Source organism: Trachurus japonicus, chromosome 21 (assembly GCF_045865225.1).
Source record: "Trachurus japonicus isolate A0001 chromosome 21, Traja_1.0".
In the NCBI taxonomy this organism is placed as follows: domain Eukaryota; kingdom Metazoa; phylum Chordata; class Actinopteri; order Carangiformes; family Carangidae; genus Trachurus; species Trachurus japonicus.
In genome coordinates, this window is record NC_140927.1 from 20,450,375 (window position 1) to 20,467,058 (window position 16,684).

The 16,684-nt window shown below is 42.3% G+C and overlaps 1 protein-coding gene across 2 annotated transcripts; it reads right to left on the reverse strand.

Annotated features, from left to right (window-relative positions):
• Positions 1 to 99: 99 nt before the first annotated feature.
• Positions 100 to 16,011, reverse strand: appb (amyloid beta (A4) precursor protein b). 2 transcript variants are annotated; one of them, XM_085764271.1, is made up of 18 exons: positions 15,773 to 16,011; positions 12,771 to 12,938; positions 12,203 to 12,332; positions 11,965 to 12,077; positions 11,497 to 11,687; positions 11,182 to 11,405; positions 10,841 to 11,008; positions 9,081 to 9,214; positions 8,876 to 8,950; positions 7,956 to 8,114; positions 6,413 to 6,541; positions 5,824 to 5,923; positions 5,082 to 5,149; positions 3,721 to 3,859; positions 3,383 to 3,436; positions 2,796 to 2,887; positions 2,567 to 2,713; positions 100 to 2,397 (listed from the first exon to the last, which is right to left on the reverse strand). In XM_085764271.1, the coding sequence occupies exons 1-18, from the start codon at positions 15,830 to 15,832 to the stop codon at positions 2,296 to 2,298; spliced, it is 2,253 nt and encodes a 750-aa protein (XP_085620397.1). In that variant the 5' UTR covers positions 15,833 to 16,011; the 3' UTR covers positions 100 to 2,295. The 2 variants fall into 2 exon arrangements, with proteins under 2 accessions (XP_085620397.1, XP_085620398.1); XM_085764272.1 differs by lacking the exon at positions 10,841 to 11,008.
• Positions 16,012 to 16,684: the final 673 nt, after the last annotated feature.

The window sequence follows — 16,684 nt, forward strand, 5'->3', positions numbered from 1 at the left end:
CTCATACTGGAAAGACATTGTGAACAGAAACTTTAAGTTGCTTCCAAACTTTTGGCCTGTGTAGTGTAGTTAAATCATGACAGCCAACAAGAAAGTAATTATGTACATTCAAAATTTTATTCATGGTATAGTGAATGTAGAAAGCTTTTTCTTACTCTAAGCAAATGGTTCATTTAACTACACACAGAGGAAGGTCACTGAATCAATGAGAGAGAGAAAAAAGCATCTTTTTTTGTCACTAGCCTTCAAAAGACACCCGGAGTGAGCATCAATACAAATTTATAACATTCACCTGATTAAGAGCTTCAGTTAGTGTTTCTGTACATGTGTGGATATAACGCATAGAGGTGATATGTGTTGTATTTCTGTGGTATAAATGCACAATATGCATGTCACATTCATGTTTAACTGGAGGTGGCGTGATTAACTTAACGAGGGAAGGAGAGGGGGGGGGGGGCATGTGTCTCTTCCATGCTGATGTGAGATGTGCTCGTCTTCCCACTGATAATTAGACTATTTAGAGACTCGACAACATGTGCGCAGATAAAGAAAATATCCACCACAGGACAAACAGAAGCACTGTACAATGTATACACAGGAAATCTAGAAAAATAGAATAATGTGCATGTCTGATTTTGTGAAGGAATGAAGAGATGGGACCGACCGTCTCTAGAAAACTGCTCTGATCTTCACAGGCCAACGCGTCCCATCTGTTAATCAACTACTCGCACAACTGACTCCAAAGTGCTGCACTGTACAATATTGCTGACACAGGTAGAAAGAGTATAAACATGAGAAATGGGGGTTAGAAAAAAAAAAGACTGATGAATGCACAAACAAAACGAGGGAAGAGGGGGGAGGAGAGGACAAAGAGGTGGAGCTTGATTATGAAACTGGGCCACCGAGCGCTGGAGATCCATTTTCCAAACATTAGCGATCAAGAGGAACAGTGGAATGATAAATCTGGAATGATAAGACTCTTGGAAAATCTCCTAAAAACTTCATTGTGCTGCAACAGTGTGAATTGGCATCAGGGACAAAACAGCAATGATATTTGGTGATAATAATAATAATAATAATAATAATCAAGACTTACAAAAATGACAGAGTGCATAGAACGCAAACAGTAACACGATCGTCTTCCTTTCGGATACTATTACACTTCATATATTACATACAGTATAGAGCGTTTTTTGCCCATGCAGCTAACACAACAGTGAAGCATGGAGATGAGCATAAAGAGCCAAGATTCAGTTAAAGCAAGTCTGAGTGACATCAAAGCAGACCAGATTCTGAATACTCTTTTTCTTCTTCATATCACAAGATCACAAAGAAGACACTACAAATGTACAATCCTGCTAACATATCTAGGAGGAGGGCCGCTCCCGAGGACCTCGACATACAGTTAACTGTATCTGTCGTCAATATTGCCATGCACTACATAAACTTACAGCTAATCTCTGTCTTAATATATTACACATAAAAAAAAAACAGAAAACAAAACATTCAATCTTTTTCAACTTTTACATATTTTGATTATGTGTATTTTTCTATATTTTTCTTTTTTTGAAAAACAAACCTGAAACACTTGGGCTTTAATGCTCTGAGAGCCCCTCCTCCCATCGGCAGCTCTAAGAGCCGTTATGTCATCAAACACAGCACAGCTGTCATCTGAGAGCGAGGGGAGCAGGGATGCGTGGCGGTGGGGCGGCGGCGGCGGTGGGGTGGGGGGAGTTTGAGGAAAACAGAACAAACAGTTGGAGTGATGAAGGAGCGACCAGGAATTAAACTGCTGGGGGGGATTACGCGTTTCTGGTCTCAGCTGCGGGCGCAGTACTGCAGTAACTTCATATAAATAGTCAACAGGGTTGTTTTTTCAGTACAAACACTATGAGGTTGTTCTGAACTGTGCAGTTGGAGCAGGGGACCCTCGTCTGACCAAATGCAGGTGAATGTAAGATCAAGCATTGCTCTGTACAATCAAGGGAATCGGGGATTGAGCAGGCTTTGTTCCATGTCAGATTCCTTTGGCCCAAACCCCCTCACTGACACATACACTGGTACAAACACTTCACTTATCCTTTCCTAACCTTCAAAAACAAGATAAAAATCAGCCTTTGCAGTAATCTTCATACCTTCCCTCCCCCCTCAACGTGGTGCGTGGCTGAAGGTGCAGGAGCTTTGGCAAGGGAGCCGAGTGGAACAGACCCTACGATGAGTGCTGAGAGAAGAGTGGTTGGGAGACGCCTGAAGAAAAATGTTGATGAGCAGTTTCTTTCTTTCTTTTTTCTTTTTTTAGTTCTGCATCTGCTCGAAGAATTTGTAGGTGGGATTCTCGTAGCCGTTCTGCTGCATCTTGGCCAGATGACGCTCCTCTGGTGTAACTGCTGCATCCACCTAGCAACACGGACAAAACGAACAAGGTCAGTGAAAAGAAAAGAAAAGAAAAGTTATAAAGATTCTCAGCAACACTGATTTCACACACACACACACACACACACACACACACACACACACACACACACACACACACACACACACACGTTCAATCAGTCCTTTTCTGTACCTCAATTACACCGTGATGAATAGAGGTATACTGTTTCTTCCTCAGCATCACCAAGGTAATGACGATGACAGTTGCTATGACAACCCCTCCAACCATAAGCCCGATGATGGCACCTTTATTGGACCCTACATCCTCGGCGAAAAACACCTGCCAGTGAAAAATAAAACTGTTTATGTTCCAGAAGCAATTGACAGATAACAGGATGAAGTGGGCTAAATGATTTTCATACCAGTTTCTGATGGTAAACTTCATAACCGGCATTTTGCCTCTCCTCAGTCTCCACCCGCACCTCTGGCATCTCCTCCGGCTTCAGCGCAGATACTGAAAGGAAAGGAGTATGCAAAAGGTGTGTAATAAATCAAATGGGTGAAATCATTTGAAGGTGGAAGAGCATTTTTGTTCAACATACAAGTCAATAGTTGTGTTTGTATTATCTGCAATTTAACAAAATGGCTGTATACTGTGGCTTTTTTTACAATAAGTGTCATACATTGCAATGTCTGTGGCAATAATATGCAATGATGCACCAGGACAGACAGTGAAGGAAAGACTACTGGCAACCAAACACATGAATGATGCATTAAAACTGTGTTTACTTCTATTTGAAAGGAAGATAATGAATTTAAACCTAAAGGATTAAGACATACAGTGTGTAGTTCTATAATAAACACTTGAATGGAAACATAAGCTAATCGTTGTCTTCCACAGGGCAGCGAGTGAGTCTCTTGTTATAACATGATGATATGCAGACAGGTCAAATGTGATATTGATGAAACACCTTGGAAGAATCTCTCTCACACACACACACACACTCACCTGGTCGCGTTGGCAGTCCTCTATCTGGATTTGGGCGAGCATCAACAGGCTCAACTACAAGTTCCAATAAAAATAGACAAAAAGATTCAAGAGTCAAATGATGTATTATCTTTGTACATATCATATTATTATTATCTACCTATTATCTATATCAGTTTATCAGCTCACATCTCATTAAAACTACATTTTCTTAAGTCTTATCAAGTGTTTTGTTACTGGCACCAATCATCCAACAGGTCTTTATAATTTCTATCTCTTAAAAGGTGATTTATATGATAAATAGCTTACTTTTTTAACAATAACAACAAAGTCTCTAATCATTGATGTGTGTGTGTTACCGTGGTTCTCTGTGTTGGGCTGGTTGAAGCTCTCGGGGTGGATGAAGCCGAACCCGTCCAGGCCGGGGTCCATGGGAGCGGAGCTGTAGGCCTGATCGGGCATCAGAGCGTCGTTGCCGTAGCTCACCCTGCCGTCCATCTGCAAACACAGAAGGGGAATTCATCAGGGCCCGGATTCACAAAGAGTCCCCTCAGAGAGCTCCTAACTCAGCCTAAAAATGACGCTCATCACAGAACTTAGTTATTAAGGCACGGTGTAATTGTGAAAACAACTTAACACAGTTCAATAAATTGTTAGTCAGGTTTTGTTTGAACATACAGACATGTGTTTGCATGCCGATAGTTATGAGATATTTATTTGCTTATGTTTAATTGCCATGCTGGTCATTTCGCATATACTGTACGTACGTATATAACGATTTGAGAGGGAAATTCAGCTCCAGAGTTGCAGCGAAAGCCAAGAGGCAGATTGGAAAACAACGCGCAGCAATTTAATGTATCGTTGTCCGTTGTGATTCTGCAACGTGTGGACATACAGTGGAAAATGGACAGACAGCGCTACAGTAGCTAAGCGCCGTAACTGACAGTCATCACTGCTGCATTGGTGCATTTTTTTTCCAGTTAAACATTATAATGGTGCGATTACCTTCATTTCTTCCATTATTGTGGTATTTCACGGTGGGAGGTCGACCACAAACATTATCCCTGCACAGTCTAATTTGTAGCGTTTAATTAAATCGCTGTCATTTAGTGTTTGGAGAATATTTCTCCGATCTCTCTCTCTGTCTTTCTGCCATTTCCTTCTCTGCTTAAGAAACTCTTAGGCCTCTTAAAAGTCATCCTCCCTCCTCTTAACAGTTAGTCACCTTAGGGGGCTAAGATGCTTTTAATTTAATGCTTTTAAAGAATTTTCTTAGAATTACGTCAGTAAGAGCTAGTCTGGACGTCAGGGAGGCTTTCTTTGAAAATGTCCCATTTGATGCATTAGAAATCTGAGTCAGGCGTCACTCAGTCCTTCAATTTCCTGTTTTGTGGCTCAAACAGAAAAACTAAACTGTGATTTCACTGAAAGTTCACTCTTCAGATGCAGTATCCTCCAGGGAGATCACATTTAGTTTGATTTCTCTTCATTGAACTCTGAAAGGACTCATTTTGCCTCTGCTTTCATGGTCTTTTCTTAAAATGTCCTCTCTCTGCATTTAATCCACCCTGTCTGCATCTCAGCCTCTGTGTGCAGCGTTGTGTCGGCCCATATCATTCAGAGGAGCAGAGGTGATTCTATTTATATGTGTGAGCGAGAGCATGCAGCTTCTACAGGGCCCGGCTCCGTGCATATGTGAGTGGGTTGCAGCTCGACTCACCCGCCCGTTGCTCTGCAGGGAAGAGACTTGCTGAGACAGCTCCGACTGAACCCTCTGCACAATAACCGCTACGAAGAGGAAGAAGAAGTGGGAAAAAATGAGTGGGAGAGACACTGTCATCACACATCGAGAGGAGAAGTGAGAGCAAAATGAGATGACTTTAAAAAAAATTTAAAAAAATGCATATCAAGTGAAGTGAAATCCACACTTGTCCTGATTACTGAGGAAAAAGATACTGCGCCTTCAGCACAGCATTCATCACTGGACTTCAGACATGCTGTAAAACTTGTTTTCACCCTCACTCAGCACTACAGGAGGTTGTGGGGTTATTTAATTAGTGCAGTCTGTATACTCCCACAGCAAATTTAAGATGGTTTAATTAGACTTCCTTTCTTAATAATGAGCAGATTGAGATTGATTTGAGGCATCTGCACTAGATTACAAGGCGTCTACTGTCTGTGGAAGCAGATTTTCAAAGCAGGCTGATGTAAACTTCAATAATAGTTTAACACTAGCTTCACTTTATTGCTCAGGGACAGATAAGAAGATATAATAGTCTCCTACCAGTACATTAAATATCAAGCTACTGCCACGAGTTAGCGAATCTTAACGCTGTGATATGCCAGGCAAGAAGCAGAGTGGCCATAAAGCCACTGTTCCCGGTCAAGAAGGAGCCTGACACGACCCCACGAAAAAAAAAACACAGCTTGTCATTTAAAAAGAGAAAAGTATGAACACTGACCGACTTGGTTCTGGATCTCATTGGCCACACTTGGCACTTTGTAGAGCAGGCCCAGTGACTGATTCATTCTCTCATCTATCACACGTAGATGGGTCAAAGCCTAAAGGTTAGAAGAAAGTGAATAAGTTCCAGTTACTGAAGACTCAAAGTCACAAGACAAGATGTGTGAAAATCTATCAGAACATACAGGTGCATCTCAATAAATCAGAATATCATGGAAAAGTCAATTTCAGTAGTTCAAGTCAAATAGCCCCAAACAAGTATTGAGTGCATATAGATGGACATACTTTTCAGAAGACCAACATTTCCATATTAAAAATACTTTTTTTTTAAATTTGTCTTTTTTTGTCATATTCCAATTTTTTGAGATACTGAATTTTAGGTTTCATTAAATGTAAGCCATAATCATGACAATTAAAAGAAAATTAAATAAATAAAGATATGAAATATTTCACTCTGTGTGTAATGGCTCTATATAATGTATTAGTTTCACTTTTTGAATTGAATGACTGACATAGATAAACCTTTCCATGGTATTCTCATTTACTGAGATGCACCTGTAACACCTAGTTTGACAGGTGTACAGTACCTGAGGTCGGATCTGCGCAGCCTTCTTGGGATCAACGGTGCGGACGTGCTCGTAATGCTTCAGCGTGTGCTGCCTGTCCTTCTGCTCCGCACGGACGTACTTCTTCAGCAGATTCAGCACCTGACGAGGCTGGTGGCGGCAGCGTTGCAGGTGTTAGTGGGGTTATTACATTAATGGATACGTTATAAAAACAAATGTGCTGTTTTTATTTCACACAGCTCTTTATATTTGCTACACAATGACAGCAGGATATTATCACTGAGAAAGAAACCGTCATGACTAAATCACCCATGACGCTTTGCAACTGCGTAAAACCTGTTGTGAAGACATCAAAGCAATCAAACGGTGAAGCTTCAGAGGATCTTTGGACATGCTTGGACTGTAGTAAGTGGGATGGTTCAGCTGCTACCAGCAGACTGCAGATGAGTGAGTGAATGTCAAACCCTGATTCACCGCTAAGATCAATCAGTTAAGGTTGCTCATGGTAACAGTGTTTAGGAGAGCCAGAATACATGTTTTGCAATTGTGAGAGAGGCAAAACGACCGTAAAAAGACTCTGCTTCTGTCTGGAAGGGGCTCAGAGAGGTCATAAACTACAACCCAGCAGCTCCCACCTCCATTAATGGCTGCTCAGCAGAGGGAATTGTGGTTTACTGACATTTTGAAAAACAATGGAGCAGCCCTCCTGACACCATCCCCCGTGACTCGGTAACAGTTTCAGATCAACCTCCCCCCACCTCAGCCACCACAGCCTGAGAGACGTCACAACTCGGTATTAACATGCGTCTCCAGTGATCCAACCAAAAGCGATCAAGTCTGAGTACATCGCTTCACACACACACACACACGGGTTTAAAATGCGTCTAAAGGGGGAACCACTTGTGATTCAACCTCGGTTCACTGCTTTCTATGCAAATAAACAGGTGTGTGTTATTCTTTTCAGCCACTCTGACGTAGACATTGTGCATGTTCTATGTGCTCTAAAATAGTTTTAGTTCATCAAAAAAAAAAAAAAACTGTATGGGAGAACGATTAGACCGTGGCAGAGTACGTTAGTAGAGTGGGCCGTCCTTCACTGTAGCCAGGATGCATTCACTCAGTACGTTTACATGCACAGGTTAATCGAGCTATACTCAAAATTCGGTTTTGGCGTCTAATCGGACTTCTGTCCTTGTCCCAGTTTACATGCAACAGAGAAAATCGAATAACTGACTGTGTCCTCCTCCTCATGGAGTGATGTGTGTCGTTTCAGCGGGATAATACGGCCCCCTGTCCTGTTGACTTTTCTGTCACAGAGTAATAAACTGAATATAAACAACTTAATAAGCCTTTCTCTCTCTCTCTCTCTCTCTCTCTCTCTCTCTAAAACACATCCTCTCGCTGTGAAATGCACTGTATCGTTTGTCCAGTTATAGTCGGATTAAGGCAATAATTCAGTTTTTTCAAGTGTCATGTAAACGTACTGACTGCCCGGCTGTTCTTCACAATGCTCAAGAAGTGCAAAGGTATGTTTGTGGATATGTCCGAGCATGTGTGTGAGTACCCGTGGAGGGTTGGCCTGTAGGGCACTCAGGTAATTTTCCAGAGCAAGGCGTCGGCGGCTGTTGAGCAGAGCCTCCACACGGGCCATGTGGGTTTCCACCAGCTGCTGCCTCTCTCCTGCTGCCTCCTGCTCCAGAGCCTCCACCTTCTCCTGGAAATGCTGCGTCGCACACACAGTCCACAGACAACAATAAGCATTATTATTATTACCACTACTTTTTTCAATAAATCAGATTATGAATACCAACATTTATCGTATGGTTTTAATTTTGATATGGATCATTTTAATCTTGTTTCAGTAATTATGAGGCTAATAATCCATATAAAAAAAAACAGTGAAAATGATTCTAATTACAAGCACTAATCTTGTGTCCATGTATTCAAACTATGATTATTTTAATGTCAAAACAATATTTGTTTAATTTTGGCAATTAGGTCTGCTATGACAGGTCATGTTGTCTTTATATCAAGTTGTCATAACAAGGACATCTCGAACAATGGAAGGAGTTCCATCGCACACAAAGGGGTCGTTTTAACACTGATTTATTTAAAAAGTCAAGCAGCAACACCTTTCACCCGTGTGTGCTTCATCAGCCTGATGAAAGGACGACCCCTTTGTGTGCGGTGGAACTCCTTCCTTTTTTTTTTTTGGACTTTATTCCTGACACCACCGGTGCCATTGTGAGGTTCCTATCTGTGCTGTGCAAGGCAGTCTCCTCCTTCTCAATTTTTCACATCTCAAACAATGTCAACTTTGTATCAAAAGTGAAATAACATGATGTTTATGACAGGTGTCATGTCCTGGTTATGACAGTATTATGTCAAGTAAAGCGTTACCACATCATCTTTAATAACTCATCTTGATTCTGAGGACATACACAGAAATGCATATAATGAAATGTGCCGTGGTGTGTATCCTACCTGGATGACAGCCTTCTTGTCCGCACGAGGAAGGTTCTTGGCCTGTCTCTCAGCCTCCTCCCACTCCCTCATCACCTGGATATTAAAAAAAGTGTCATGTCAGGAACAATAGCAGTCATTTAATCCTGAAAAATCCAAGGTTATGTAACGTCATCTGAGATGTCTTGGCGGCCTCATCGCCAACCTAAGACACACTCGCACACACCTGGGACATCTTATCACGGTGTTTGGCCTCCAGACTTTCCTTGGCCTTCTGGAAGTCAGTGTGTTCATTGTCATCGCCTGGGGACTCGAGGTAGCGATCCACAGCATCCGGAGGACTGGGAGCCATAGTTGGCACTGGGACGGGGAAGAACAACAGTCAGGAGTCAAATCAGGTGTCAGGACAGGAGAGGAAAACACACAAAACACATGGCGCAAAACAAAAATCAATACAAGGAAAGAGGATGCATCAAAGATAAATACAGGAATACTGGTCCGAACAGGAATCCATAAAGGCAACATGACGAAAGTTTCGACTCAAGACACATACTGTTACAAACAGAAAGTTAAAAGACATAAAGCACTGCAGCTGGGTTTAAACGCGTGTTAATGACATACAACAGTTAAATACACACAGTTTTAATACATGGTTTAAGACACAGATAATCAGGGGACAAAGGGTGACGAGTTTCCCACTCTGAGTGTGTTTATGTCCATCTGTGCCTTTGTTTAATGTGGGAGCGTTGAGATAAGATGAAAAGTGCCGAGTCAGAATCAGGGCAGAGGCTGCACCACTGACGACAGAGTGTGGTGCTCCTCTGAGTGCAAGCAGGAAATCAACCCGTTAACCTTTAACAACAACTCTCCCCTGTTCACACACACACACACGGGTTATCAACACACTCAGCGACTTAAGAGATGTGTTGGCGACACTATATAGACTCACATCTGCCAGGTCAGACTACAACACAGCTGCAGCAGCAGACATGAGACTTTGCCACTACATGCAAACACATATAGTATAGAAATGCATGCAGATGCACACTGAAATCTAGGCTTCAGTATTCACACTGCGTTGTCCACATGCTGCAAGAAGTATCAGTTAGTGTTTCTGGTTAGAAAATGAATAAAAGAGTCATTAAATTATATGGATATTAAGGACTTAATGTGAGAGTGAAGGACAGAGCATCATGGCTGGTTTCCAACAGAGACACTCACTTGATCCGCTTGCCTTTTTTGGGGGGATTTTCACTTCATTTGACTACAATGTTTAACTGTCATTAAACATAGTAATAGCTCTGATTAAGTGAAATGGCCAGTTCAAAAGCTTTTTGAAGGATACAGTTGGTGGTAAAGTATATTTTTCTTACCATCAACCAAAAGTCTTACTAATGTTTACGCAACATCTACTAAAATATACACTGTCCGCTTGGTGGTTTTTTTTTTTTTTGCATCAAGTTAGAAGAATGTTCAACCTCTTGTCTTTGTTTGTTTATTTAATATAAAACTTCACCTAGCAGCTGGTTGGCTTAGCATAAAGAATGAATTTCAGTCTTTTCAGATAAGATAACAGAGGTTGTGGCAGCTTTATATTCATAGAGAAGCAAGAGTGGCATCAATCCTCCTACCAAACTCTTGGCAAGCGAGTTGATAAGCATCTTTAATGAGATTTGTTGAAAATAGGAAACAATATAGAATCCCACCCGCTGTATCTTATCTAGCAAAACAAATCACTTTGCCTCATTTACTTTCTGTGAAAACATATAACATTATATACAAAAATAATCTAAGATAACTGAGAAAATAATGCTCAACACAAGACTTAAGGCCAAGCAACCGAATCTCTGAGTGGTAAAGAGCCATCAGACACTCAGGACAGGAAGAAACAAAGAAATTGAAAGTGACTATCTCTCAGCAGCCTGAGGACAGGAATCAGGCTTGTTGTGTGGACACTTCAGGAACGGCTCTGGTCCCGGGACTTACAAGAGCTGCTGCAGACAGCTAGGCAGTACTCCTCCGAGTCAAAGTTATTCCTGTTGCCCCCACAGCCCCCAAACAAGAAGGGAGCACAGTGGCCCTTCTCAGGCACGAAGTACCAGCGCTCCAGCATGTCGCCACACGGGCCGGACTCGGCACGAGCCCAACACACAGCTGAGACATGTGCACACAGGTAAATTAAAAATGAATTAAAATGTGAGCTTCATGTGAGTCTCATGGAAAACATAAAAGAAGTGTCACTTGTTTTGAAATAAAAAAACAAAAAACAACAACCACTGATTGACAACATCTAAACAGCATGTTGGGTGTTTCACTTGATTTCTTACCTCGCACGACTTCCTCGACTGATTCAGTGGTGGTGGTGGTGGTGGTTGTCATGGCGATGTTAGAACCGCGCTCGTCACTGTCGCGCTCATCGGTCATGTCTTCATCTTCCTCGTCCTCCTCGTCGTCCTCATTGTCATCCCCGTTTTCATCCCTTTCGAAGATTTCCCCCTGTTCATCTTCGTCTTCATTGTCCTCTGCGGTGGCGTCCGATGGGCGTGACATGCTGCAACGACAGCGGTTTGGCATTTGTATCAACAAGTGTGTGTGTGTGTGTGTGTGTGTGTCCTGTGACGAATGCGTGCGAGTAATCACACCTGTTATCGGACTCCTCGGTCTCAGCTCCGCCCCACCAGACGTCTGACTCCGCCCCTTCCAGGTCCGCGATGTCAGAGTCTTGCTCTGCTTCTGCCGGACAGCAGACAAATTCCACTCCTCGGAAACGGTCAATGTCACATGGCAACAGCATTCCGTAGTCATGGAGATTCATGGTGCGATCTCCGCAGGACTAACAGTGAAAATAGACATCATTCATTATTATTCCTCCTTTGGAGCTTCTGTGGCTCGCATATGGACAGCAGCATCCAAAATGAAACCACACAATATTCAGTTACTTCAGCCCTCATATAGCAGCACTGATACCAGGATTATCTGTTATAATAATATAATAAAATCAGTATTTGACTTTTTGTCTCTGAGGGTGTAATTAACTCCTTGAAACATGATGTAATATAAGTTATGAACTTAATTGTGAGATGAAGTGTTGTCTTCTTGTTTCTTCTCACCTCCTTGGCAACAGTGTGCCAGTGCAGGTGGCTCTCGCACTGGTCCATACGCTCCTGGTGCAGGAACTTACACTTGTCTGGTACAAGCAGGGCATCGCTCACAAATTCTCCAACTGCAACATGATGAACATGTCTTTTGTTCGTTACAAGTGGTTTATATGCTCCTTCACACATTCAATCATTGCCCACGCCTGGTTGGTAGCATACACCTGGGCTGTGTGTGAGTGAAACTGCTTACCCAGGCAGCGGTACGGCACCACGATGTGTGTGTGACTGCGGTACTGCTTGCGGCTTTTCTTTCTCCAGTTCTGAATGCTGACAGGCTGGTTTGCCTCCACAACATTTGTGATCTGCAACTCTGGGTAAACCTGTAGAACAGAAAAAGATTGTTTGTCCTTTCCTTACGCCATTACCTGCCTTCTTGTTCTGTCTGCTTGCTCCGACTCTCTAGCCTCGCGTCACCAGGCTCTTCATACAGAGAGGACAAGAGCCTGGACCAAAGTAAAAGTGTTCACCAAAATAAAACGTATAAAATAGACAATAACTTGTAATAAAGTTAAATACAATAAAAGAAAAAGGTTAACTTAATGGCTCTGGGATTTTCTTGCATATTATATTCTTTAAATTAAAAGGTTTCACTGCATTTTTATTAGCTTGGTGCTTTTATTTTGACAGAAAGGCCTGTCTCTCTCACCCTGGTTCCGGTTGCTTACCAAAACAGCCACTAAACGGCCCCAGACTACCGACTCTCTGTGTCCTCATCTAATTCCCATTTGCTGCACTGCTGTCTCGCTCTGTTTAAATACCTCTTGGCAGTACTGCAGGATGCCTTCTTTGGTGCCGATGCAGCTCTTGGTGCCAGAGGGGTCAGACTCCCATTTCCCACTCTGCACGTTGATGTGCATGTTGAGCTTGCCACAGAACATGGCCACCTGAGGCTCAGTTAGCAAACCCACAGAGTCATCAGCAGGCACCTGGGGACACAAGAGCAACAATAAAGATTGCATAATTTCACCACATTTATCTCCTGAAGCAGCTTATGTGTATTTAGTCCCTGCCAGTTTATTCTACCTCCTTTCACATACAATCCTGCACCTATGGCTCTCTTTCTCTCTCTACGGTGCTGAAATTCGTGAGTCAAAAGGATAAGGACCTCTTTTGAATCACGCCATAAGTTGAAATAAATATAAATAAATAAAATTACTTAACATTTAAGCTGAAGCAATGCATGATAGCTAAGCTGTTTACATGAAGGACTGTTCGCTTGTGTTATGAGAAAAAGCAATGGGTGTGAAGGAATGCCAATTAGGCTATTATAGAAAAGAGTAGAAAAACAAACTGAACCACAGAAAAATCCATCTGAGCGACTACGGTGTTTTGAATGATCTGGCTTTTGCCTTCTATTGTCCAATAGGATAGTGCCTATCTGCACTTTATATTTTTCCTCTGCATTTGAGGAAACATAGACGTTTCAATGTGTTTCACATTTTGAGCTGTCTATTTTTTCTGGTAGACATCCAAAAAGATTGATGATGACTAATCCCAACTGGATGCCATGTTATCCTGTGAAGATCTGCATAGCATATTAGTCACCTGTCAGTCAAGGTGGGATAGCGCATTGTTAAGTTCTACTGAAACTACTATTTTCCCACCTTATCATTGCCCATCAGTGCAAATCCATTATATATTTTCGCTCTTTGGCACAATCATCTTGCTCATTTGATTTCAACCAAAACGGTAAAACAAACAAACTGCAACAGTAAGCATTGGGTTCGTGACCCAACACCTGGCTGAGGCAGTGTGGCGTGAATATGTGTCACAGATTACTCACTATTGGGAAAAAAAACATCTTTTAAAGAATGTAATGTGATGAGGTGAGGTTGTATTTCAGAATCGTAGCTAAACATCAGCACTAAACCATGCAAATCTGCAAATTAATCCATAAAAAGCTGTTGATACAGGCACTCCAAGTAGATAAAAACATAGAAGGCAAAGCTGCATCGAGCCCTGCGCTACCAATTTATTGCTCTTGTGATTATTTGTCTAGTATTACACTGAGGTAAACCACTCTGACCTGCTCTAATATCAAGGAACAAGCTCAAAGGTGAGTGTGGGTGAAAGTATTTACACAGGTTATCACATCTTGGTGCACATGGTGCAGGGACTGTGTGACTCTTTCCATCATGACCCAGCCTGCAGCATCAAAAGAAATGCAGCAAAACAATGGGTGTATTCAACTCAGATTACATGGGTGGACTAGGAAACAGATCTCCGCAAGTGTATCATACATAAAACTATTAAAATACACAAATGTTACAGCAACAATATGTCATAAATACAGCTCTATCTAGTGGGAACGGTGTCGTAAAACCAAGCCCAGACACACAAAAAAACCTGAACACTACTGGTTCAGATCCAAGTTGTTCAGTCACAGAATTTAGGACAGTTAGTAACAGGAAGGACAAGTTGGGTGACAGTATTAATAATAAAGAGAAATCCTTAAATGAACCACGAAAAGGTGTGTCTGTCACACATAATTAAGGCATTCCTGTAATGCAATATTTGCCTGCAGCAAGGTTTTGAGAAGCTAAGGCAGGAATGTTTGTATGTTCATTTGTCTGCACTTCACAAAAGCGCATATCCGTAATTGCAGTATTGTTATGGAAACTCAACTGTAGTCATCCAGTGATACACATATTGCAATGTAGGCCTTGTTCATCCCATTTCCATCTGGTCCTCCTGAGCTGTGTGTGTATCTCTATGGTCCAGCAGCAGCAGGCGCCATCTTGCTTGTGTCAAACTAAAAACGCTGAATCCTTCTTTTTTTTCTATTTTCTTTAGCAATATCATCACCCTGTAGCTGCAACACTGCTGTGCTGCTGGACCAAGAGAGCCAGGTCGACGCAGCAGCAACACGCTCCACTTTAGCACTAAAGTCCAGAGGACATTTGGTTATCCACACCAAAACTGGACTGTTTGTGTTGCATTATTTGTCACATATAGGCTACACCCCCCGATGTATGAAGGCGTTTGAACCCCTCAACATCTCGGATTTACTGACTGACGTGTTAACACTCCACGGTTGCCATGCCAATCCGTGTCATTTTCTGAAGAAAAAAAAAAAAAAAGCTAGCTTCGCTGACCATAGTTACTGCAGTGGTATGGTGATTTAACTTGATTATCTACCTAGGGCAGCGACTAGTTATTTTAAAAACAGCTTTACAAGAGACCGACGTTGTTAAATAAATAAACAAAATCACGCCAAGACAAACAATAACACGTCCAACACGGCGGGGCAAAGCTGTCAATCACTGACATCTAACGGTAGGCCATGGTAGCTAGCTTCGGTTTGCTAATTCTACGCAGTAAATATGTGTGTACGCTGTTAAAACTGACTTACATTTGAGCTCTTTATAAAAGCAACAACAGATATTTATAACTGTCAGGGGGGGAAAAATGACATATTGGGTCAAAATGAGTGTAGGCCTTGGATAAACCAAGTAAGTTAACGTTAATGATGTTATCTTTGGCGGCGGAGGCGATTGTTGTAACGTGTAACTTAACGTACAGTGTAGAATGTTTTCACCGTTACGTCATGAGCTCACGCTGCGTTTACATTCTGACCGTTATCTTATCTTGGTAAAAGTCAATGTTGTTTGTTCGTTTGATTGTTTTCGACAGCGCTGCCGTGCTCCGCCCGCAGCCCCGGTGAGCCTGCTGCAGGCCCACCGCTGATGGTGAGTGGAGCCAGGGACCCGGCTTACCGACTCTCTCCCACCACAGCCCGAGCTCCCTCCGCTGTACTCACCTCGGCTGAGAGCGTCAAGGTCGCCACCAGTAACAGCAGAAACGCCGTGTGCCCTCCCATGCCGTCCTCCTGGTATCCAACACCCCGGTTATGTTCACGATTTTTGTGTTAGTAAAAAAACTAATTATGCGTTCAAAATATGTGCGTAAAAGCAGGTGGGTATGTGCGTCGACACAACGGAGGTTAGAGTGTTCCTATCCCGATCCCGCTGCTCCTCCCTCCCCGTTTAGCTCCCGACTGACGCGGCGTGAGGCTGGAGGGATGGAGGAGGGCGGGGGAGCTGCTCTGACCGAGTGTGGGCTTGTTTGACTACTAGTGGGGTCCGAAAACCCAGTGACCATTATATTTTATCCAAACTAAATACTATTGATTCTGGCTAAGACACTTAGTTGGGACTACTGCATTTCCCCCTTCAATTACCTCTCTTTGTATATTCTTTTATCCTTTTTTTTTTTAAAGAAATTTAATTATTGGCAGAGACGCACCTAATTTTCGTTGTGCTTCACACTGTTAAATGACAATAAAAGGAAACTGAACTGAAGTAGGCTAAGATGGTAGGGGCAGGCATATAAGATGCTCCTTTCCAACCAATGGAAGAAATGTTGTGATGATATTGTCAAATTGTGAAATTCCCTTGGTTGGAATAAATAAAAAGAAAGAGAAAGAAAGAAATTGGCCCGTGTTATCAGTCCCTCTGGGCCGATGCTTTATGTTATTATGTGGGCGAAACGCCGTGGGACATTATGATTGTTTGTTGTGGGTGGGATACATAAACAAACATTTAAACCACACATTATCTGCACAGAAAAAGTAGCCTGCAGACAGAAATCGTGACGCTATGAAAAAAAACAACATTAGGCCTATAGGCCTACTATTGTCTCCTGCAGCTGTCTTCTCTATGAGTAGTGTATT